The 24,531-nt window shown below is 49.6% G+C and overlaps 1 protein-coding gene across 1 annotated transcript in view; it reads left to right on the forward strand.

The window, feature by feature from the left end:
* LOXHD1 (lipoxygenase homology PLAT domains 1) overlaps positions 1-24,531 on the forward strand; it is a 163,209-nt gene that overhangs the window by 100,383 nt on the left and 38,295 nt on the right. Inside the window, exons 22-28 of the mRNA XM_049620144.1 lie at positions 7,419-7,588; positions 8,433-8,537; positions 11,107-11,235; positions 12,394-12,558; positions 16,457-16,638; positions 20,801-20,917; positions 21,628-21,790. Coding sequence (XP_049476101.1) covers positions 7,419-7,588; positions 8,433-8,537; positions 11,107-11,235; positions 12,394-12,558; positions 16,457-16,638; positions 20,801-20,917; positions 21,628-21,790 — 1,031 coding nt within the window. The remainder of the gene's footprint in view (positions 1-7,418; positions 7,589-8,432; positions 8,538-11,106; positions 11,236-12,393; positions 12,559-16,456; positions 16,639-20,800; positions 20,918-21,627; positions 21,791-24,531) is intronic.

The following is a 24,531-nucleotide window of genomic DNA, read 5'->3' on the forward strand; positions in this document are numbered from 1 at the left end:
GGACAACGCTATAGCCGGGAACCAGGGTCCTGAGCTGTGGTAGTCCTCTCTCAGAAACTTACCAGGTCACCCTGAACTAAGTGCTCTGTGTCTATGGGCTTTCATTCACTCTTCTGATAAATAAGCTTAATGATGTCAGCCCAGCTTACTTCTCAAGATGTTCTGAAAATCTAAGGCATTTAAGCTGGAAAAGGATAAAGTACTGGCAAAAACAGAAGGACAGGAACAGACCAAATATCCCTGGCTTCCCCTTAGAGCTCCGTTAGGGTCAGTTAACTCTGTTCCATTGATTTGACATTTCTGGGCCAGCCCAACAATTTGTAAATTATTGTAGCCTTATAATTTATTTTAATATCTATCAGTACTTGTCCTTTTTCATTATTCTTTAAAAATATTAGCTTTTCTTGCCTTTTCAAATCAAGACATTAAGTGATTTGAAGAAAAAAATCCCGTTGGAATGTTGATGGTTATGCCATTAATCGTATGTGTGGAGAATTGTGTATTTAGAATATTAAGTGCTGCCCCAGGGGCGCATTTCCATTTATCCAATTGTTCCTTCTGGTATCCCAGTGATGCTTTACAATTTTCTACAGTCGTACTAAGTTTATGCCTAAATATTTTCTATTTTTATCGCTCTCGTGAATGGTATCCTCTCGTTCCCCATCCCCTTTCTTCCCTCCCTTTCTCTTTTCCTTCCCTCCCCCACTCCTGGCCCCCTCATCACCTCCCCGCCCTCGTCATCCTGTCTTGTTGGTGTGAGTCAGGGTCCACCTCCCCATCTTCACCAGCCCTGGTCAGAGGCTCTTGCCTGGTCCCTCTGCTGCACCCTGGCCCCTCCTGTGTCAGGGGTGTGTTCCTCCTCTGCTCAACAACCTGCAGAGGCTCCCATTCACCCCCAGGTGAGAGCCAGAGCACTTCCAGTGGCCTGCCCCACACCCCCTCCTTAACTCTTGGTCCTGGTCTCCCTCCTGCTCACTCCTTGCTGTTCCTTGAGCCCAACAGCCAAGGGCCTTTGCATGTGCTGTCCCTTCTCCCTGGTCCTCCTTCCCCTAGTGGCTTACTCATGCTTTCTCTAGGTAAGGTCTCTGCTCAACGGTCATCTGCTCAGCAAGCCTCCCACCCTAGACCTTTTATTTCTCTTCCTTTGTTTCTTTTTCTGCACGTCACTAACGTTTGACCTACAATCGACTGCAGTATTTCATCATTGTTCCTTTCCCCACAACTGAATATAAGGTCCCTGCCTAAGGTAACGATTTCACCTGTCTTGTTCCCTACAGTGTCCTCTCCAGCACCTAGAAGAGGGCCTGGTGCACAACAGGCTTGCCATAAATACTTACTAAATCAACTAATGAATACAAACCACATTTGCTGTGTTGACTCATTCATTCATTCAGCAAACACATGCCATGCTAAGTGCGGAGAGTCAAGCGGTTGGTTCCGACAGAAAACTGTGATGGTCTAGGAGGCAGATGTTTTAGGTTCATTTCCTGTCTCTTCCTTTCTTTACTTGTGTGGCCTTGGGAAAGTCACTTAAGCCCTCTGAGCCTCAGTTCTTCCATCCATGAAACAGGATAATAAAACTCCCACACAGCATTAAGATAACCCGTGTAAGGGCCAGCGCCGGGCCTGGCACCTGGCAAAAGGTAGCACCGTGCCAGTAAGAACGCAGTCAGTTGGCATCTAAAAGTGGCTGCATAGCTAGGAAGGAAGGGGCATGAGCGGGATTATGAAGGAACTCCTTGGGCAGCAGGAAAGGCAGAGCGAGGGGGCCGCTGTCTCAGGGTGGCACCCCCCAAATGGGGCTCAGGGACTGGGGGGTGAGGAGGGGGTCAGGGTGCTCCTCTGTCCGAGGTGACATTTCAGATGGGCCTTCACAAACCGTGATGTTTGGTGTTTGGAACAAAGGGCACTAAAGCGGCTGAACCGTGTGATGTGGGAGCTGAGGGGCACGAGGGGCATGAACGGCAGGTGGTGGGTAATTCTGTCCGACTCGTGCATGAAGGGAACAGGACAAGAACTTTGGGAAGGGAGGCCGGGGTGGGGGGTGCTGCTCCACAGCCAGAGGCTCCTAGCTGGCCAGCTTTTCCAGAAAGCCTGCTTCTTAATTTTTTTTTTTTAATGTTTTTATTTTTGAGAGAGGAGGCAGGGGGGCAGGCAGAGCGAGAGGGAGACACAGAGTCTGAAGCAGGCCCCAGGCTCTGAGCTGTCAGCACAGGGCCTGACATGGGGCTCCAACTCGTGAACCACAAGATCATGACCTGAGCAGAAGTGGGACGCTTAACCGACTGAGCCACCAAGGTGCCCCTCCCAGAGAGCCTTCTGAGGCCGAGGTAGGAAGACAGAGAAGGAGCAGGGAGGCACTCATGAGAGATGTTGGCCTGGAGGCAGAGAGATTAAAGAGGATGTGATCTCTGGAGCCCCTGCCACCACACTGAAGTCACCCAAGCAGGATTCAGAGTGGCTCAGGGCTCTGATGCCCCAAGGCTAGCGCTCAGCAGGGTGGCAGTGGGGCCATGCCCAGTCCCTTTGGCCTCCAAAGGCTGCCGGTTCTGGAGAGCAGCTGAGCCTGACTGGAAATACCTGGAGGAAGGGCCGGTGGGAGGGGAAGGGCAGAGGTGGATTGATCCACAATGCAAATTGCCAAAAAAGGAGAGCATTCTTTCTCTTCAAGTAGGGAGTGCTTGAGGTCCTTTGTAGGAGTCCCAAGCTGGCAGGAGGCAGTCAAGATGATTCAGAAAAGGCTTTTGAACGGTGGTTTGCAGCCGAGGGTGGCTTTGAGTGGGTGGTCCTGGGGTCTGAGGTCCCTCGTGGGTGGACTGGGGCTCCGCACACAGGCTCACATTCCCTCAAGAAAGGACCTCTCTGGTCCTTTGGGCTAGGAAGAAGATGGTGAAGCTGGGGAAATTTATCTGTGGCTTCCTCCAGCCTCCTCTAACCTGGGAAGCCCCACCCCTTCGCCACTCTGAAAAAAAAAAAAGTTAAAAAAAGTGTCAGATTGATTTTGTATTGGTAGCCGTATTTGGAATGCAGAGAGGCTGTTCCCACTCCATCTCCTCTGCTCAGATAATTCCTGGAGCCTTGGGTTGGCTTTAGGTAGCACGTTCTAAGGGGAATGTTGAAAAAAAAAAAAAGAAAGAAAGAAAGAAAATGCATCTTCAAGGAAAGGATAGTGGCCGGTTAAGAAACTTAGAGTTATTGCAAGAATTTGAAGGAGGAAATGAGAACATTTCACCTTGATAGGAGATAGTGCCTTCCAATGCTGTGGGTACTTATGGCTGCCGGTGTATGTGGGGACTGTGACCATGGCAACAAGCAAGAAGATCCCGAGCTCATGGGGTTAGTTTGCCTAATGGGGGACACAGACAGATTTATGCTCTCTGGGCAAACTCTTCCATCCTCATCACTTCCGTGACCATTTATTTGAGAATAGTGCCCACAATTTATATCTCCAGTCGTACCAGTCAGAATAGTCTAGGTTGTGCTGAGTAGCAAATGGCCCTAAAATGTCGTGTCCTAACACAATAGAAGCTTATTTCCTGCTCACACTGCATGTCCAGGACAGGGCATCGGGGGACTCTGCTCAATGTGATCGCTCAGCGACCCAGGCTGATGGGACGTTTTCCTCAACACATGTTTCCACGGTCGTTCTTGTAGTGGAAAGAGGTGTGACAAATCACCCACCGACTTAAAGATTCCTTACAGCCCAGAGATTCTAATCATATTAGCAAGGACTTAAAACTTCAAAGTCCTCCTAACATCCAAAGCTATGAACCTCGGATGTTTGGATTTCAGAACACATGACAGAAATGGTGGGATTTGGCAGGAGGGGTACATTGTTTTGAACTAACACATCTTTGTTAAGTCGTTGACTCATCGGGCTCTGCTTTCTTCCTCTTTTCCACAGCTCTTGACTTGTTGAGGAAGTGAGGTTGTGTCATGTCTTCCTTCCTCCTTTAAGAGGTTAGCTGCTTTTTTGATCTGCATTAAAATCTAATACACTCAATTTCAAAGAGGAAGAGGCAAATGCCGCAAAAGTCAGGAATATATTTAGTGTCCCGAGTTTTGCCCATATTCAGCCTGGAATATTTTGCTTTCTCTACGTGTTTTCTGCCCGAAGATAGAGATTCCCATTCTGATTGGTGGCTTGAGGGTGTCATTAGATCCTCATTAAAGACAGGTGCTATTGGGTGGGCTTTTCAGTGAGAGTTGAACAGAAAGCTTGTTGGACTTCTTCCTCTGGAGTTTCATCTGACGAGCTGTTCTCTGGAACCCCACACTCTTTCAGGGCCCTTGGAATGTTGAGACACAAAAGACCTCGCAGATGATTTTATCCAGCCTTTGTAGTGGTGGAACTCAGGGCCTGGGGCCACGTAGCTTTATAGGGGAAGAGTAGAAACACAAACCCTGAATTCCTGAGTTCCAGATTCATGCTCTTGTGGCCATGCCATCCCACCAGTATCACCTGTCGACTTACACCCGATGTGGTACAGCGCTTGTGCACAAAATGCGGAAGGCCATACCAAATGACATACATTTTACAACATTAAGTTTTTCTGTCTTCTCAGTTTTTACTTTTTTTATTAAAAAAAATTTTTTTAATGTTTATTTATTATTGAGAGACAGAGAGAGACAGAGCATGAGCATGAGAGGGGCAAAGAGAGGCGGAGACACAGAATCTGAAGCAGGCTCCAGGCTCTGAACTGTCAGCACAGAGCCTGACGCGGGGCTCGAACTCACAAACCGTGAGACCATGACCTGAGCCGAAGTTGGACGCCCAACCAACTGAGCCACCCAGGTGCCCCTTAGTTTTTACTTTAAAAAAAAAAGCTTATTTATTTTTGAAGGAGAGAGAGAGACAGAGCATGAGCAGGGGTGCGGGGGCGGGGGGAGGGGTGGGCAGAGAGAGAGAGAGGGAGACCCAGAATCCAAAGTGGGCTCCAGGCTCTGAGCTGTCAGCACAGAGCCCAACGCGGAGCTTGAACTCATGACCCATGAGATCATGACCTGAGCTGAAGTCATACACTTAACTGCTTAACCAACCGAACCACCCAGGCGCCCCTCGGTTTTTACTTTTGAGTGAAACTTAAGATTTGCTCCAATAATCAGTTTAAACCTCCTGCTCACCCAAGCCCCCCCTTTCCTTCCAGTGGCCTTGTTTAAGCAGGGCAGTGGCCACACCTGGCCAGCACACCTACTCGCCACTCTTCTCCTTTGCTCCTTCAGAATCCCTGGCAATTTCCATCCCTGGTACCCAGAGACCTGCTTGAGCAGGACTTACTGCTGTGGGAGGAAGGGGAAGGGGAAGAAGGGGAAGAAGGGGAAGGGGAAGGGAGGGAAGGGGACCTTCTGTGGGTGCTTGTTGGCATCATGGGGCTAGAGGCTGAAGGCCCAGCACTCAGGCCAGTCCCAGCCCCTGCTCTAGTTCTGCCCTCCAGGGGGATGGATCTGAGAAAAGAGATGGGAAGAGATGCTGCCACTCTGGGCATGCCGAGGGGCTTTAATGTCCCAGTACAAGTATCTCGGGGACACTGGAGAAGTCGCTCCATGAAAGCCAGCCTCTGCTTCCCAAGTAGGCACACGCTCAGCAGGTGTGGGCGGACTTGGGCCTTACCCCTTCCGTCTGGCTGACTTCTCTCTCCCGGGATAAGTCGCCCACTCTTTCTTTGTGTCTCTCTCTCCCTCTGTCCTTGTTCTGCTCCAGCTTTCCCACTCTCCTTGTCTCCGCCTCTGCCGCAACCCCACTCCTTTCTTTATTTCTGTGGCTCCTTTAATTGGCCATAATTAAGAGCCAAAGCCTATTATTCATAAGTTAATTGGCTGAATAAAAAATGTAACTTTCCCATTGATAACTTAAAGACTAGAAAGTGGAACAATATACATTTTTCCCTTAAACCCTAATTTAAAGGCAATTTAATCTATATTGCCCTTGATTGAGCTCCTCCCACCCTTTGAATCCGTGTCCATGAACACAGAATTGCCCTTCTGCACCCCGTGTGAGCCCGTGTGTGGGCTGAGGTTCTGCCTCTCTAAAGTGTTGGCCCTAGGAGGCAATAATGTCTCTAGAGGAATGTGGGGCTCTGACAGGGATGAGACCCCCAGCCTACACTGCTCCCTCCTCTCCAGGAGGGACTTCCTTCTCTCCTCAGGGACTCTGATCAGTCCCTGAATGCATCTTAAGCAGCCAGTCTGGCAGGAAGGGGTGGAGATTGGGTAGAATGGCCCCAGTTTAGACATGGGCTGCATCCACCAACCCTCTGAGTTGTTCTGGGAGCTTGGGGGCCCAAGGCCAGCTGTCCAGCCCACAAGCTCCAGAGACCCCAGGCATGGGCAGGGGAGAAACAGGGAAGTACAATAAGAGTAACAACAGCAATAGTACTAGCAAATTCTTACCAAGAGCCAGGCATTTTTATAAGCACTTCAAAACATTTAACCCACATAAACCTCATAACAACTTTGACATAAGCAATATGATCTTCATTTTACAGAATGGCAAACTGAAGCACAAAGTAGGGTTGCCAGGTAAAATACAGAATGGCCAGTTAAATTTGAATTCCAGAGAAGCAGTGAATAATGTTTTAGTATAAGTATGTTCCAAATATTGGGTAGGACATACTTACGCTAGAACATTATTCATTGCTTATCGAAAACTCAAATTTAACTAGGAGCCCTGTGATTCTGTTGGCTAAATCTGGCAACCCTAACACAGAGAGGTAAAGAAACTGGCTCAAGGTCACATGACTATAAGTGGCAGAGCCAGGATTCCAACCCAGTCTGGCTCCAGAGGCGAGTCCTTCATTAATTCATGTTGCTACCTCCATCATCCCTGGACCCCCCTTTGCTTTGTTTAGGTGTCTTCATTTTAGCTGGGCTCAGCCTCTACACTGAGGAGTCTAACTTGGACCTCCCTTCCCTACATGGCGCCAGCTGTCTGCTATGCCATTCCTTAGCCACACTTTCTGTATCTTCCAGAAGCATAATTGGGTATCATTCCATTAAAATCCATTTACTCAACCCTTAAGTATTGAACACCTACTATGTACAATACTCTCTGCTAAAGTGGCTTTGGCTACCAGGTTAATTCTAGAAAAGGCTGGCACAGTCCCTGGAAGCACTTCTTCTAGATACCTCCAATATGACCCTGAGTGAAGGTTTAATAGGCTCCAGGCAACTCTTACACAGCCATTTTCAATGGGGGGTCTTGAAACCGTGTCCCCATGTTTGTTTTCTGCTCCATGCAAGTGACTCTCATAGGGTGACCCCCAGGCTGGGTAGGATGGGAGGGCCATGCTTTTGGATGGGGGGCAGATAGGGGAGTGTTGGGGCCTCTGAGGGCCTGTCATTTTGCAGCCCAGGACTGCTTTTTAATGAAACCTTTCCTAAGAGACGTTCCTAAACTCTCCTCATTCCCCTTCCTACAGGTACTACTTTCCATGCCAGCGCTGGCTGGCAGTGGAGGAGGATGATGGCCAGCTGTCCCGGGAGCTGTTGCCAGTGGATGAGTCCTACGTGCTGCCCCCGAGCGAGGATGAGGGGGCCGGGGGAGGTGGTGACAACAACCCCCTTGACAACCTGGCCCTGGAGCAGAAAGGTTTCCTAAACTAGAGCTGGTTTCTTCCCTCTAGCCTCCCTCCCTCGGTCTCCATGTTCCTTTCCCCTGTGGGTTCTGAGCAACCCCTCCTCTGGCAGTGTGTCTGTACTGCCCTTATCCCTCCATGGCCAGAATGGGGAGGTGAGGAGACATATTCCCACATGCCTAGCATAAGGCTGGGTATAAAGCACATGACTAGGCATGGAGCTATGGTCAGGAATGGAGTGGAATGAAATAGGATAGGATGAGATGGAATGGAATGGAATAGAATGGAATATAGAACGGAATGGAATAGAATAGAATAGAATAGAATAGAATAGAATAGAATAAGAATAGGTAGGGTAGAGTAGAGTAGAATAGAATAAGACTAGACTAGACTAGAATAGAATAGGTTGTAGCCTGCTCCGATTTAGTTCTGTGCTCTCCCCTCCAGGCACACCATAAGCCCTCAATACATTTTTGTCAAGGGAAAGAATGAACTTTCAAGAATTCTAGGATGCTTCCCTTCCTTGAAACTTACATCCCTAAAACTTCCCAGTGGAGAAGTCAGACCAGGCTCCTCGCTGATGAGCCTCTGACTCTCAGTCACCCCAAGTCTCCCCTAAACATCCTACAGCTCTATTAATTGAGAGATTCCTATGTGAGCTGGAGGCGGAGAGACCTCATCTCTGCCTTGAGGAAGTTTCCAGACTATAGGCAACCGCAGAACAACACATGCTACAAGTAAAGTGATTCCTAGAAATGGTCACCGTGCATGTAGAAATGTACCCAGTACGTTTTCTCCCTCCTCCCTCCATGAGAGGGGCAGTCTACCACTCACTTCTCCACACTCCTCTCCCTGCAGACAAATCTACCACATTCTCAGTGACCGTAAAGACTGGGGACAAGAAGAACGCAGGCACAGATGCCAACGTCTTCATCACGCTCTTTGGCACGCAAGACAACACTGGTAAGAATGCAGCATGGGGCCGAGCGAGACTCACCCACATTCCTCCCCGGGGAGACTAGGAGACTCAGCAGAACTTTCCAAGGAAATCCTGGTCATGCTTCTGTTTTTCTCTCTTCAAAAAAAAAATAATTGAAGAATTCCCCTGTGTTGTTTTACTTTATTTTATTGTTTTATTTATTTTATTATTTTATTTTATTTATTAAGAGCACTTGACATGTGCTCTATCCTCTCAAATTTGAAATGGATAATGCATCACTGTCGACTGTAGGTATGGACTGTATGGCAGGCCTCTGGAGCTCATTAATCTTACTAACCTGAAAGTACGCTTGTTGCTTAATAACTCCCCATCCTCTCCTCTCCCCAGCTCCTGGGAACCACCATTCCAGCCTTTGATTTTATGAATTTGGCTATTTTGGATACTTGGTATAAGTGGAATCATGCTATATCTGTCCTTCTGTGTCCGGCTTATTTCACCCAGTGTAATGTCCTCAGGGACCATCCGCATTGTTGCAGATTGGAGAATTTCCTTCTTTTTTAAGACCAAAGAGCAGTCCATTGTATGTATATATATCAACATTTTTTTTCTATCTTTTCATCGGTTAATGGACATTTAGGGTTTTTTTCCCCCCACATCTCAGCTATTGTGAATAGTGCTGCAGTGAAATGGGAGGGCTAATATCTTTTCAAGATCCTGATTTCAATTCTTTTGGATATATACCCAGAAGTGGGATTGGTGGGTCATATGGTAGTTCTATTTTTAATTGTTTAAGGAACTTTCGTACTGTTTTCCATAGCAACGACGCCATTTTGCATTCCTACCAACTATGTACGAGTGTTCCATTTCCTTCACATCCTCACCAACAGTTGTTGTCTTTTCATTTTTGGTGGCAACCACCCTGTCAGGTGTGTGGTGAGATCTCGTTGTGGTTCTGATTTGCATTTCCCTGATGCTTAGTGACAATGAGCATTTCGTTCATATACTGTTGGCCATTTGTATGTCTTCTTTGGAGAAATGTCTGTTTACGTCCTTAGCCCATTTTTTAATTGGGTTATTAGCTTTTTATTATTGAGTTGTAGGATATTATGGTAATGAACCCCTTATCAGATATATGGTTTGCAAATATTCTTTCCCATGCTGTAGGTTGCCTTTTCATTCTATTGATCGTTTCCTTTGCTGTGCAGAAATTTTTAGTTTGATGCAATCCTCCTTGTTTATTTTTTTTTAATTTTTTAATGTTTGTTTATTCTTGAAAGGGGGGTTGGTATAAGCAGAGGAGGGGCAGAGAAAGGGAGACACAGAATCCAAAGCAGGCTCCAGGCTCCAAGCTGTCAGCACAGAGCCGGACATGAGGCTCGAACTCATGAACTCTGAGATCATGACCTGAGCTGATGTCAGACGCTTAACCGACTGAGCCACCCAGACGCTTCCTCCACTTGTTTATTTTAGTTTTTGTTGCCTGTGCTTTTGGTGTCATATCCATGAAATCATTACCAAGACCAACGTCACAAAGCTTTTCTCCTATGTTTTCTTCTAGGAGTTTTACAGTTTTAGGTCTTATGTTTAAATCTGTATCCATTTTGGGGCTCCTGGGTGGCTCAATAGGTTGAGTGTCCAACTTCAGCTCAGGTTATGATCTCGCAGTTCATGAGTTCGAGCCCCACATCGGGCTCTGTGCTGACAGCTCGGAGCCTGGAGCCTGCTTCGGATTCTGTGTCCTGACAGATTGCATTCAACTAGTGCTGTTGGAGGAAGGCATATTCCCTTTTTCTTAAAAATCTCCATGTGATGTGACTTGTCTACCTGGATTGTAAACATTGGTTCCTTTAGAGATTCTTCCTAAAGCTTACTAAGTCGGTTCTCCTGTACACCAGGGGGCAGAGAGCCCCCTGTCCCCTCTCCCGTCTTCATTCCTCTGTCTACCACCCCAGAAGTGTTTGGAAGCCATATGCATCCTCTTCCCTTTGGCGTCCTCTCCTTAAGTAATGGTGCCTGATCCTATGGTCATTCTTTCTCCAGGCCTTCCTGAAACTTTTTTGCCATTTCCTGTACTCTTGCTGGAGGCATCACTCCGTTTACCTTTCAAGACCACAATGAAGGGCCTCCCAGTCCAAACAGTGACTGGTCTCTTCTCCGTGACTCCTGCCAGCTTTCTTCTTCTGTTCAAGGCTGCCCCTGAGACCCCAGGGAGCACGGGGAGGCTGGTTTTGTCCCTGGCTTCCTCCACATGTAGAAAAATGTGGGGGATGTGGAGGCACAGTCAACACTGACTTAGGACCCCACCACTTTCTCCTGGATGATCTTGAATACGGTACTTCACCTCGTGGTGTGCCTCCTTTTCTTTAGATACAAACTGGAAATAAAAATACACGCCTTGAAGGCTAATTACAAAGCTCACTAAAAAGACACGCGCACACACACACACACACACACACACACACCCCAAATTGTTAAATGTGCAAAGGTTCCCGGTGGATAGTAATTGCATGCTCTAAATTTTATGAGGGGTAGTCCAGCTCAGTTTGAAGGTCTCAGGTTCAGCCAGTCATGTGGGGGCCATTTGGTTGACAGGAATGACCCTCCTGAAATCCTCCAAGACCAACAGCGACAAGTTTGAGAGGGACAGCATCGAAATCTTCACCGTGGAGACGCTGGACCTGGGAGATCTGTGGAAAGTCAGGATTGGCCATGACAACACAGGTCTGGCTTCCCTCCCCCTCTGTTTTCTGCTAAGAATATAAGGCCCACACACAGGTCCCTATGGGTCTGGGAAAGAATACGCAAGAAACTTGAATGTCATCTGCCTTCCATGATGACACAACTTCCTCAAACCCTTCAACCCAGTGGAACCCTAGCTGCACGCAGAAGATTCTGGTCTCGTTGGCCTGGGCTGGGGCCTGGACACCAGTGACTTCCCAAAACCCCTACTCTCCGTGGTTTCACTGTGCAGCCACCTTTGAGAATCCCCAGTATAGCTCAGTGGTTCTCTGACCTGAGAACCAGGAGCTCCTGACAGGTTCTGTTGCTTAACAGAACCACCTCGGGGGGTTGTTAAACATAGGTTTCTGGGCCCCATCCACACAGGCGTTGATTCAGCAGGTCTGGGGTGGGACCGGAGCATTTCTGCTTCGCACACATGAGGCTGCTGGTCTGGGGACTCCACTTTGAGAACCATGGATCTAGTCTGTTCTTCCCAGAACCCACTGACACTACAGCCAGACAAAGTTTGTTCTCTTAGTGAAGTAGGACGTGTTCTTGGTCTTTAAGTATTTTAAGGCTAAGGAAGGAGGACACCTTCCCAGCCCCTGGGATGGAGAGACAGGTTCTCTGCTCAGCTCCTACTTCCTTCTTTAAACCTGATCGCTCATTTTTCCAGGGAAGACCCTCAGTCCTTCACAGACTTCCCTTTCCTTCATGCACCACAAACTGGCAGGAATGACCCTCCTGGAATCCTCCAGGACCAAAGGCCAGAGAGCTCACAGTGTCATCCTTGTCGCTGGGTGAAATGACAAAATCCCCATTAATACGAGTTCTCTCTGGCATCTCTGAGCTCCCTTTTTAGAGTGCCTTCCACCCTGGACAGTGTGCTTGCCGTCACCTCCTGTCACCTCTTCCCCAGGCTCCTTTGCTCTTGTTAATTTCCCCGACAGCAGCCTGGAGTGTGACCCAGCTTCAGCTGGGTGCACATTTCAACAGGAGTCATTTAGCAATGCTATTAGGGAAAGGAACGGCATGGGCACGGGTGCAGCTGTAGACGTCAGCCACGGGCAGGGAAGCATGTCTGGAGTGGCTGAGGTCACCCACAGTAAACCATCTGTGTAGAGCTCCGTGGTGGGTTCCATGTCTCCTTCTCTGCAGGCAAGGCTCCAGGCTGGTTTGTAGACTGGGTAGAGGTGGACGCCCCGTCTCTTGGAAAGTGCATGACATTCCCCTGTGGCCGCTGGCTGGCAAAGAATGAAGACGACGGTGCCATCGTCAGGGACCTCTTCCACGCGGAGCTTCAGACGAGGCTGTACACGCCATGTAAGAACTGTGCACGGCATGGCTGACCCTCCTCCCAGACCCCATCGCCCACTACCCCGTCTTTGGCCCCAACCCCTCCTCCAGCCCCGACCCCAGGCCAGGTGTACCTCCTCTCCCCAGTTCCCTGGGCCTTGTGTGGGCTGTGGGCAGTGCCCTGGATCCACGGTAAGGAAATAGAGAATTTAGTCCCACCTCCACCCCAAACCAGCTGGTGACAACAGGCAGAGAGCCTGGCCTCTCTGGGGCTGTTTCCTCATCTGCAAAATAGAGATGATAATACAACATGGTCATAAGACCCATAAGGGAAGAAAGACAAAAGTCTAACTGTGAGAAGTCATATGGGCCCCATCACCGGTGTTCAGTCCAGTCAGTAACGTGACCAAGAAATCACCGCTGTAAGATTTTATCCTGATTGGGAGTGGAGGGTGGAGACTTGAAAAGATGATAAATGTAGGCCTCTCACCAGCCAAAGCAGGGGAGGAAAGGGAACAATTTGGTGAAGTTTTGACACTTCCTTTCCAGTGTCATCAGAAAGTATGGATTAAACGTTCATTTACATGTAGGACATACTAGGTACTGAGAACCAAACTGAAATTAACCAAACTATAAAAATCTGTTTAAATGTGCTTAAAATCAGACCCAAACCCAGAGAATATAATTTTTTTTCTAACCAAATAATTAGCTATACCAAAAGATTTCCCCCAAACAGCTCATAATTACATGATATGATTCAGTGATGACTTTTTTTTTTTTTTTTTTTTTTTTTTGCCTAAAGCAATTAAACTGGAAATGACCCGATCCATCAAGATATTTTCTGGTCCAAAGCCTGAAACAAAGTGACATTTCCCTCTAGTAAAATCTCTGCATATACAAAGCAAACCCTGGATGTAGACACTGCCCCCAGGAGCTGCCTGCAGTCTAGGACAGACACACTGACCTGACAGATGTACATAGAGCTGGCAGCATACTGGGTGAGACACTTTAAGACAGAAGTAGCTGTTTCTCCCTTCGTGCCCTAGGACAGGCCTGAATTTGTATGGCCTGACCTTGAATACATTCAGCTCTAGCCTCATACTAAAGCAAGTCCATTTGCCCTTTGTCTTAGACTCAGTTCACACACACACACACACACACACAGCGCAGGAGAGACTTGCCTTTCTGACTAGAGAGCTGTGGAGGCAGCTTCAAAGTGCCCCTCTCCCCGAGTAAGTGCCCAGAGAGGAGGGTCTGCTGCTCAGAACCTATTTCCTTGTTTGGGAAAGGTCTTGAGGGCCCAAAGCCAGGGAGCTCCCAGGAATGAGGAGCTGCAGTCCCAGGAGTGGTGGCCAGTTGTCATTCTCAGGGGCCTGGAAGGCTTAGAACTAGATTTGGCAGTTCATCAAGGCTGCCCAATACACGTGAAACCAAAAGAACACAGCAAGATGGCACTGCCTCCTGGCCGACTGAAATGTGCTGCCCACACAGTAGAGATGGGGCAATTAGGAAGTAGACCATTGTGATGGTCTGAATTTACAGGCTCCACGTAGCATGGAGCCCTGAATGTCAGAGTCCTGTTAAGGCTGAAGCCTGTGTTCTAGGGATTGCTGGTATCGAAGCAGGTGTCTCAGGGCAGCTGGTGCAGGAAGGGAAAGGATGAGAGGGAACAGCTCCCCAATTCGTGCCATCCAGATCTACTCCTCAGCTTTAAAAAGTCAAGTTTTTTCAGAGCATTCTTCCCAAATGTTTTTTTTTTTAATTTTTAACGTTTATTTTTTGAGAAACAGAGCACGAGCGGGGGAGGGGCAGAGAGACAGGGAGACACAGAATCCCAAGCAGGCTCCAGGCTCTGAGCTGTCAGCACAGAGCTCTCTCTACACGGAGCCCAAACTCACAAGCTGTGAGATCATGACCTGAGCTGAAGTTGGATGCTTAACCAACTGAGTCATCCAGGCGCCCCTTGTCCTAAATGTATTTTTCAGAACTCCACAAAAGTTCTCCACTGAAAATTAAATTCAGTTAAATAATCTGAAAACCACAGATTCTATGTCAAACCCTCTCATTTCACAGACAAAGAAAAGGACCCAGAGAAGTATATCTATTTGCCCAAGGACACACAGCTCCTCAATGGCAGAGGCAGAACTAGAAATCAGGAAGCAAATCTGAGCTCAGGCCTAGGGATGAGGGCTGAAGGGTGGGCTGTTCCTGCCCAGATATTTTTAGGGCTTCTCCTGCTGCCAGAGAGTCTCAGGGAAGTTCAGTTCCTCCTGGCCTTAGACCAGGGAGACACCCAAGAAACCTCAGAGGAAGTTGCCTCTATTACTGCCTGATGGCCTGTTTCCCTTAACCTTGGTGAGGGCCCTGTTCAGGCCATTGTGGGAATGGCCATCACCCCCGTAGGCCATAGGCCCTGTGACTTGTAGGTAGCGAGCAATATTCGCCTCCAATTCACAACAACAGCACCCTTAGAGGTTGACCACACAGGATTTAGGGGTCAGACAAGCCTGGGCTCACACTGGAGCTCTACTTCTGACCAGCCATATGATCTGGGGCAAGTTACTTTACCTGTATGAGCCTTGTTTTCCCCATCTATAAAATAAAGTACAATGATATCTCCTCCGGAGGTCATTGTCAAGGTTACAGGGGATGAGGAAGGTAGAACGCTTAGTAAAGAGTCTGGCACCTGGCAAGTACTCATCAGATGGCAGTTACCGTTAATACAGGTATTATGGTTCTACAGCAGAGTAACCATCATACTAAATGAAAAGAAAATTCATTGGCTTTGGAGCAAATTTGGGGAAGGTTGGGGCCACCTGTGAGAAGGTGACTTTTAAATGTGGTTCCTTTCGAGGTCAAGACCACAAGATAGGGTAGATTTCCACTTAAACTGTTTCTCTGGGTTTTCAATGTTTTTTTATTACTGTGACTTAGAGTCAGTTGTATATACCTTTATATACATATGAAACAAGTGTCACAAAAAAATTTTAGCCTGTGTGTGATGTCCAGTGATATTTTTTATTTGATTCTATTCAATTCCATATATTTTTTTAAAATACTGGTGATGACTCACTAAATTTATTCCATAACCTGCTAATGGATTTCAGTCTGTAGTTAGCAACATACACTTTTAAACTACTGGTCTCAAACTGCAGTGTAAAGTCTGAGTTAAATATTTAGATCACTAGACTCATCCCATAGAGAATCTGAGGAAAGGTTGGGAATCTGGGTGTTTAATAAGTACCCAAAGAGTTTCTGAGGTGAAGGGCCAGTGACCCACACACTGGGCAGTGCTGGTCTCTAGCCAGGCTGGCAGGTGCCCATCGGGAAGCTGCTTGCCAACAACACTGATGGGTCAGCCTCCCTTTTAGGAGTTCACAAGGTCACCACCACCCCCCTCCACCACCCACATCCAACCCAGCAAGGGCCAGATGCGTTATGGACGGGTTAGGAGGGCAAGCCAGTGTGGAGCAAGTGAGGGTGAGAAGAGAAAGGATTCTCACCCTGTAGACTGCTGATCTGATTGGTCCCTTGCCCCCTGAAATATAATCCTCCTGTTTATAGTGTCCACAGCTAAGGAGCATGGTGGACACTTTACAGAAGAGGAAACTGAGGCTCCTGTGACTTGCCCAGGTCACACAGACGGTCGGAGTAGATTCTGTGCTTTCAGCCAAACTGCTGTACCAGCTCTGTGTTGTGAGAGGCACAGAGACCCTGGTCTGTGGGCACTAGGCGTGACAGGACACTGTCTCCCCCCACCCCTGCACCTGTGGTTGCTAAGCAACCACGTGAAGGTCCATCCCCGGGCAGCAGCTCCCGGTGACGGGGCCTGGGGCCATGGTGCCGATGAAGAACTTGATCTTGTCCACATTTGTTTTCTGTTCTCACCTCCCCTCTGACTTCACCGTCTGTCCACCATCCTCAGTTGTCCCTTACGAGATCATCCTCTACACGAGTGACGTCTTTGCTGCCGGGACGGACGCCAACATCTTCATCGTCATCTATGGCTGCGATGCAGTGTGCACCCAGCAGAAGTACTTGTGCACCAACAAGAGGGAGCAGAAGCTGTTCTTTGAGAGGAAGTCAGCCTCCCGCTTCATTATGGAGGTGCCTGGGATCCATAATGCTAGGAGGCTGCCAGGGGAGCTGGGACTGGGAAGCAGGGGGCACCAGAAGAGGGGAGGAGGCACCCTAACGGGCTGCTGTGGTGAGAGGGCCAGGCAGTTCATCCACCCTCACTGGGCCTCACTCAGTACATCGGAATAACCAGGAGGGCGGGCACCTCACCCGGCCCCACGGGGACTAGTGTCAGGATCTAAGGAGACAGTGAGTGGACAGGGCTTGAGGAAAATAGAGGCACAATCCCATTTCCACTGGGGCCACCTCCAGGGCCAGCGATAACACATGTGTATCCGTGGAGAGCTTGGCTTCTGGACATCCCAAATGGTCCCCTGCTCCCCTCTGGCCTAGGGGTTTGCTTGTTCCATGTTTACTGTAGGCGTCAGTCACAGCACCTTGGCGTCCTGTGCACTTCAGCTCAGCGTCTCCCCTGTGCTCTCCGCTGTGTGTTAGGTTGGGTGGGAGAGGTAGGAGAAGGGGAGGGCCCAGACTCTCTCTGCAAGGGGCTTGCAGTCCAGCTGGAGAACCCCAGACCTCCACACAAGGCCAACAAGAGAGAATAACTGATCCTGTGGGTAAGAGCAGTGTCACAGGGCTTTATCTCTATTAACTCACTTAACCCTCATAGCAGCTCTGTGCTGTTATTATCCCTGTATAAAGATGGGGAAACTGAGGTACAGAAAGCTGAATAGCTTACATAAATTCACACAGCTAGGGTGTAATGGAACCAGGATTCAAACCCAGGAGTACTGGCTCAAAATATGTGCTCTTAGCCCCTGCAGGTCACTAGCCCATGGTGATGAAGGCAAATGCGGGACTGAGAATGCAAAGGAGGGACAAGAAGGGGAGGCATTCCTAGCAAGGGGAACATCATGGCCAAGGGCCAGAGCTGGAAATAAACACAGTATGTGGTTTGGTGGGAGGGACAGGAGGAGAGGGACATGACAGGTAGAAGACCAGCTGAAACAAGACTTGGAGGGGACAGCTCTGAAGAGCTAAGCGGCTCACAAGGCTGGACCCTCCAGGTAGCAGGGACTTTTGGAGAAGTGCCCCTTCTGATGGGAAACAAAATCCAGAGCTCCATCCTCCTTCCCCAGCCAGTGTCTGTCCTGGGGGGCTCCCTGCTCCCTCTCCACCTTCTCTGGGAGCAGTCAGCACTTGTGGGAAGGTCGCCACCTTGGTGGAGTCTTTAACAAAGAAAATTCAAGGCTGATTCATTTATCCACACGAAGCGGCAACTCATCCACCCAAGATGGCGTGGTACTGAGTCATCCAGCCCTGACTCCGTCAGCGGTGGGGCTGTGATCACACCTCGGCACGACTTCCGTGGAGTTTTATCAATGGAATGCCCACTAACGGCAGCTATAGTTTGCCAGTAGTTTGTTGCTGTGTTTTTTTCTTTCTTCTTTTCAAATCTTTCTGGCTGCTGGGGGAGTGTGAGGGTCTGGAAACAAATGAAAAAGCTTTGTGTCTCTGTTTCTCTGTGTCTCTGTTCGGACTGGTCTTCAGGTAGGACGCAGAGGGCTGGGTCGTAAGCACATAGCCCTGCATCCTGGTCCTGGCTCTGGGCTCAGACGGAAAGTCATGAGCAAGCCACTCCCTCTCTCTGTGGCTTTGTCCTAAGACTCGGGAGTGGCCGAGAAAATAGCAATAATAACTAGAATTTATTGAGCACTTGCCTTGTGCCAGCCCTGTCCTGAGCCCTTCGTGTGCATCAGTTCACGGAATCCTCATAGCCATTCCAAGAGTTGCTAGTACGATGATCTCTTTTTACAGCTGAACTTGCATGGGAAGGATAAGAAACTCGCTCAGGGCGTCATAATTTACAAAGGACAGAAGCAAGATTTGGACCCCAGTTCAATTCCAGAACCTTCTCTGCTTAGCTCTTCCACCTCTTGGGAGGATGTTAGGGTCTCTTCTGATTCCGAGTCTATTCCTGAGGCCCGTCATCCATGGCTCGCGTTCCCCTGAAGGCCTCCTTGCTCCCTGAGGGTCACAGCTAAGACGGCCACCCTGACGTGGCATCCCTGACTGACTGGCTGGATGATTAAGGTTCCAAAAGTACCATTGAAGCCAAGGTCCACACATCTGGAACCTCAGAGATGGAATGGGGAAGGAAGAAAAGAGACCTCTGGACAGAGGGAGGGGCAGGGGAATCTTCACTGCCCAACGCATCTGGCAGCTCAGCGTCCTTAAGTGGACGTCCTGTGGCCACGGATTTCCCCCGCAGCTCCTGTGTCTCTCCTGTTTCGAGAGAACGAGGCCTTGTTAAAATGCCCAGAGCATTAATGTCAGCCTGAAGTCACTAATCTTTGTTTGGGGATCAGAATGGCCCTCAGGGGCTCACAGGGGACAGCGCTTCTCTGGTGAAGTGAGAGTGAGCTGGCCGGAGGGGGTGGGGGGCTGCGCTGCAGGGCAGCAGAACCAACCTCAGTGGCAGCACCCTTGTCGAGTCACGCAGGCTCCAGCAGTGACGTGCCATGCTGGTCACTTGGAAGGAGAGACAAGGTGACAGAACCATGGCTGTGATCTTAGACCTGGAAGTGACCTCAGGGGGTCACCCCACCCATGCCTCTGCCTTCAGCTGAGTAACACATTACTCCCCCCATTTTATAGAGAAGAAAGTTGAGGCCTGGAAGGTCAAGTGCCTTGCCTCAGATTATACAGGTGGTAGGTGGGAGCACCGTGGCTACAACTGGGAAGCATGAGGGTGGAGACAGGAGTGCAGGCAGGTCCCCCAGCAGGGCTGATGGGCCCGTCCTTGGCTGCCAGCCGTGGGTGGGTGTGTGGGGAAGAAGGAAACCAGTGGTTGGAAGCTGTTCCGTTTCATTCAGAGGTTACTTCCGTGTGCGGTTATAGAGGCTGTGCGTTTGATGAATGACTTAATCTATCATTCAGATGCCGTTCCCTCATCAAAAGCCCTTGCCTGCCGTGGAGCTGACTCTGCTGTCTCCTAGCACTGAGAACTTAATGGTGCCAGCCAGGCGGCCAGCTCCGTAGAGAGGCTTCGAGGACACTCCAGTCAGCACATCCCCCCCTTGCCTTGTGTCTGGCCATCCCACTGCTTCGTTAAGGGATGTGGAAGGATCAGGGCATCAGTCATTCCTGACAAGAGTCCCTCCCCTGCACCCTGTGCCATAGGCTCCAGGCAGGAGAGACAAGACATGGTGTCTCCTGAATTTCAGACACATGCATCAGCTTTTCCATTCAGTGAGACTTCCACCCATACGATCATGGTTAAGGTCAACATTGCACATGACAGAACCTGACTGATACTGTCACACCTGTTTTTCAGATGAGGAAACATTCTTTCATCCTTTCAGCAAAGGTATCCTGAGTTCTGGGGTTCACAGGCTCTGTTCTAGGTTTTAAGGATAGAATGATGGGCAAGGACAGGTGCCTGCCCTTGTGGCTTTCAGTGGTAGAGAAGACGATATTACACAAATGAAGGCAAACTTCTGACTGTGAGAAGTGCAGGGGAGAGGGGTGCTATGGGATACTGTAAGAGCTTCTCAGGAAGAGATTTGAGTTTCTTGAGGTGGTGAGGGGGGCTTCCCTGAGGAAGTGATCCTTGATCTGAGACCTGAATGATGAGGTTGAGGTTTAGCTAAAGAAGAGGAGAGTGGAAGAGCAGGAAGAGCCTGTGCAAAGGTCCTGTGGCAAGAGAACATCAAGTTTGAGGGACTGGAATTTGAAGGATCTAGAAGAGGGGTAGCTAGAGACAGAGGGGCCCTTAGGGGCCAAGGAGAAGGTCAGGCTGACAAGAAAGGGCATGGGCAGAACCAGAATTCCTCTTCTGAAACCCAAATCAGTTCTCAAGCAGGGAATGAACCACCACAGTGTAAGTAATGGAAGACAGAGAGGTGGGCTCCACCATGAAAAGGAGAACAGCCTCCCAGAGGTTGATGGAACTGCGTTCTGGAATCTAGGCTGATTTTAAGTAGGGAGAGAGGAAGGGAAGCATGAGCATGGCATGTGGAGAGGAGAGTGGGGGCGGGCTTGGCTGGACAGTGGGGGCATACTGGGAGAAAGCGGCCCCTGGAAGTTCAAAGGGACTCAAGAGTGGATGTCCTGGGCAGACAGTATGTTGCTGAGTTTTACTTTCCTGAACTTTTCTACTACCATCTGGTGCATTTTCTCCTTTCCACAGTTAGAAGATGTAGGGGAAATCATTGAGAAAATTCGGATCGGCCATGACAACACAGGCATAAATCCAGGGTGGCACTGCTCCCACGTGGACATCCGCAGGCTCCTCCCCGATAAAGATGTGAGTTTCTGACCGATCTGTCCTGCTGTTTCTTTTGCCCCTTTCCAGAGGAGATTCAAGGCGGATTCCTGATAAGAACCTGCAGCCTTATTAAGTTGAGGTAAAATCTGAGGACAGTTCACCCACTTCACTCAGAGTACAGGAACCAGCTCAGGTCCAGGGCAGAACCTTTTAGAACCCGGTTTAAGGGTCAAGGAGGAGCATCTGGGTAGCCCCGTCTCTGTGCCCCACCCTCAGGGCCACATTACTGAGTGACCCTCAGTATGTGAGTGACCGAGTATGCCCTTCCTGCTGCTCAAAGTCAACTCAGAAAAAAACTCACCAGAACAACTTGGCAAACATCCTGAAGCCACACAATTCTAAACGTGGAAGGCAGGTTTCAATTGTGGCTGTGGTTGAGTGACCTGAGAGCAATTTAAAAATACAGAGCCCCTCCCTTTACCCACTGAATCTGAGTCTGTGAGATGAGTTTCTGATGCCTATTTTTAAGTTACCCTGGGAACCTCACCTTCAAGAGCCAACCCCCGATGTGGTTGTTGAAGTCTTTGGATAAGACTGGATATACTGGCCTCCCTTGCTGGCTTTTGCATTATCTGTGGGGCTCTATGACCCTTGTCATTGGTCCCCATGAGTGTTGACATGCTGATGAATCACTGAAGTCAGAAGGTTCCACACAAAGAGCTAATTTTCCTCTTGCCTCCTTACCCCAGGGCACAGAGACCTTGACTTTCCCTTGTGACCGATGGCTTGCCACGTCAGAGGATGACAAGAAGACCATTCGAGAACTGGTTCCTTATGATATCTTCACTGAGAAATACATGAGAGATGGGTCCTTGAGGCAAGTCTACAAGGAAGTGGAGGAACCTCTAGACAGTAAGTGTGGTGCCCTCCTCAGGGTCAGCAGCAGCCCTTCCTTGTAGGGCACCCGCCCCGTGCCAGGCCGAGTCTTTGCACCCCAGGAGGCAGGGTCTGTTATTATCTCCACTCCGTAGAGAGGGCACCTGGGGCCCACAGAGGTTGCCTAACCTGCCCAGGTTCATACAGCTGATAAATGGCAGGCTCTTCAGGGTCCCGGCTGTGTCACTGCACGTCTTTCCGTGGCCTGATGGTGACACTGCATCCCATGTGTGCTCTGTGCCTGGATTCTCCTGATCCTTGTGGCCTCCCTCCTCTTCGTTTATTCACTACTCCTCTGCAAGGCTTGGTCCTCTCTGCTCTCACAGGATGCGTATGATTCAAGAAGCATCCTGGACTGCATGTATTTGTGTGTGCATGCGAGTGCGTGGGCACGCCCTTACACAGGCACGCATTCCTCCTGGACGACAGGGATAGTCACACCTCTTTTTTGAGCAGCAATGCCATTGTCCTGTCAATCCCCAGGTTATTCAGTCAGCCCTAAATAAGCTTTAGCTGTATCAAAAATCAAATTTCCTTGCCAAAAACAAGCTTTCTACCACTGGCGAGGTGCAAAATACCACAGGCTCCCCATGGGGGCGGTCTGCACGGATCAGAGATGCCCTGAAGGCTTGGAGACTCAGCTCATATATGTTGCCTTGCATTCCTTCTGGAAAAAACTGGACTAAAATCCAAGATTCCCGGCCCCATATGGAACCAGAGGGATGTAAACCAGCTATAGCTCTAACATTTCCTTTGATCTCAGTTGCCACTCGGTTAGAGATAAAAACAAGTGTTGCCTCCGTAATGTGCCTTTCCCTACCCAAATCCCTTTGCTGTTAAATCTGGAGGAAAATTCCCTCTTCTACTTGGGTCCCAGAGGATGCCCTGGAAAGCTGTCCCAGCGGCACACTTGGGCTGTTCTGTATTAATAACATGCCACAAACCCACTCGGTGCCTGGCGATGTTTCTAGGGAAACATCTTTCCACCAAGAGCCGTGTGGCTTGGGTGGGACAAGGGAGGGAGGAGGATCCAGAAATAGCTGGGTTTGACTGCACAACTGCATTGCTCAGCGCCCAGAAGCGGAATCAGTGTTCCATTCCCCAAGGACTGGAAAGAGCAGTGGGGGTGCAGGAGGGGGAGAAGGAGGGCCATCCATCCACAGCCCCTGGTGACACAGCACCCCACTCTGGGACAAGGGCTCCTAGCAAAGGTCCTACCTCAGTGCAGAGCAGGGCTGAATGCACGGCTGGGAAGTGAAGGCAGAGAAAACATGAAGGGGAGGACAGTCGATTGTGTCTAAACTGTGACAGGATTCCTAATGTCACCTCATGTCAGTGTCAGCCAGACAGACTTGGGTAATGTTGACTCTCAAACACCAAAGAGAAGGTTTTATTTATTAATACAGCACATGAAATGCTTGACAGATGCCGTGCTGAGCTGAGCGAGGTAGGGCCCAAGGGCAGTGGGCCTGGTTCTGGTTCCTGCCCTGGCTGAGGGGGCAGGCTCTGGGGAGCTGTGCTCACGGGACACCTCGGAGGTCAGAGGTCAGCAGAGCAGAGCACTGGGCAGGGAGGGTGGCTGGGGAAAAGGTTTGGAGAAGGGGCTTGCGGGAGGGGGCTGAGCTCAGGTTTGCATGTGAGTTTATGACATCTAGTCAAGGCGGACGTGTCCCCCAGGTGACAAGGCTGTGGATCCAGGGCACAGGAGGGAACTGGGTTGGAGACACAGGCTCGGGGAACTCAGAGAGGTCAATACCCAAAGCATGCAGGAAGGGAGCTGAGGGAAGCAGACAGAACCAGGCATCTGGGGGGCGGGAAGATTAGGAACCCGGAAAGCCGCTCCAGAAGGAGCGACCAGAGAGGCAGATGGAGAGCAGGAGAGAATGATGCTGTGGAGTCCAAGGGAAAAAGAGGAAAATAATAGGAACCACTCTGTGGGTGTGAACGTGTTCCATAACCATGGGTATGAGTAACTCACATCATCTTCCTTTTTTTGATTTAATTAAATGTGGTCTGAGCCCACTTTGCAGGGGTTGGTGAGAAAGTCCATCTCAGTCACTGCAGGGAGCGGGGGATCCCTCTTTTTTGGCTTCATAAGAATCCTGAGCCTCACAGGAGGGGCCTGGCCCTTAGTCCAGGGCGGGTACCACCGACACCTATGTCCTCCCAACACATGGTGACGGTTGCTGCTGGTTCCCCGCAGACACGCGGGTCGGCATTTCTCTGTGTGGCCAGAAACACTTCAGCTTCATCATGAGACCCTCTCTCTGGCCATGAGGCCTCCTTGCTTCAATTTCCCAGATAACCACCTCAGCCTTCCCCCTGATGCAGGGACTCTGTGTGCAGATGAGGGGTTCCCGCCACCCACGCGGACTCCCGAACCCTCACCCCCACGCAGGCTAGGGAAACCAACCTTCCTCCAGGCTGGCCACTCCCGCCCTTCACCTCAAAGCCACAATCTCCATCCCTCCCCTTGGGGATAATCTGGCTAAGTCCCCTCTTCCTTGGCCTGAAACTCCAAAGCTTTTAGGACAGAGGAATACGGAGAGGGGACAGAGAATTCTTAGCTGCATTTTCCCCTAGGGGTGGAAGTTGGAAAAAGAGATACTTTATTCTTCCTCGACGAGCCCGCAGCAGCAAAACAAAGACAAGACAGCTTTGTTTTTATTTTCATGAATAACTTTTAATAACTGTGGCACCAGTATTTATCCAGCCCT

The sequence above is a fragment of the Panthera uncia genome, assembly GCF_023721935.1.
Source record: "Panthera uncia isolate 11264 chromosome D3 unlocalized genomic scaffold, Puncia_PCG_1.0 HiC_scaffold_8, whole genome shotgun sequence".
Classification (NCBI taxonomy): Eukaryota; Metazoa; Chordata; class Mammalia; order Carnivora; family Felidae; genus Panthera; species Panthera uncia.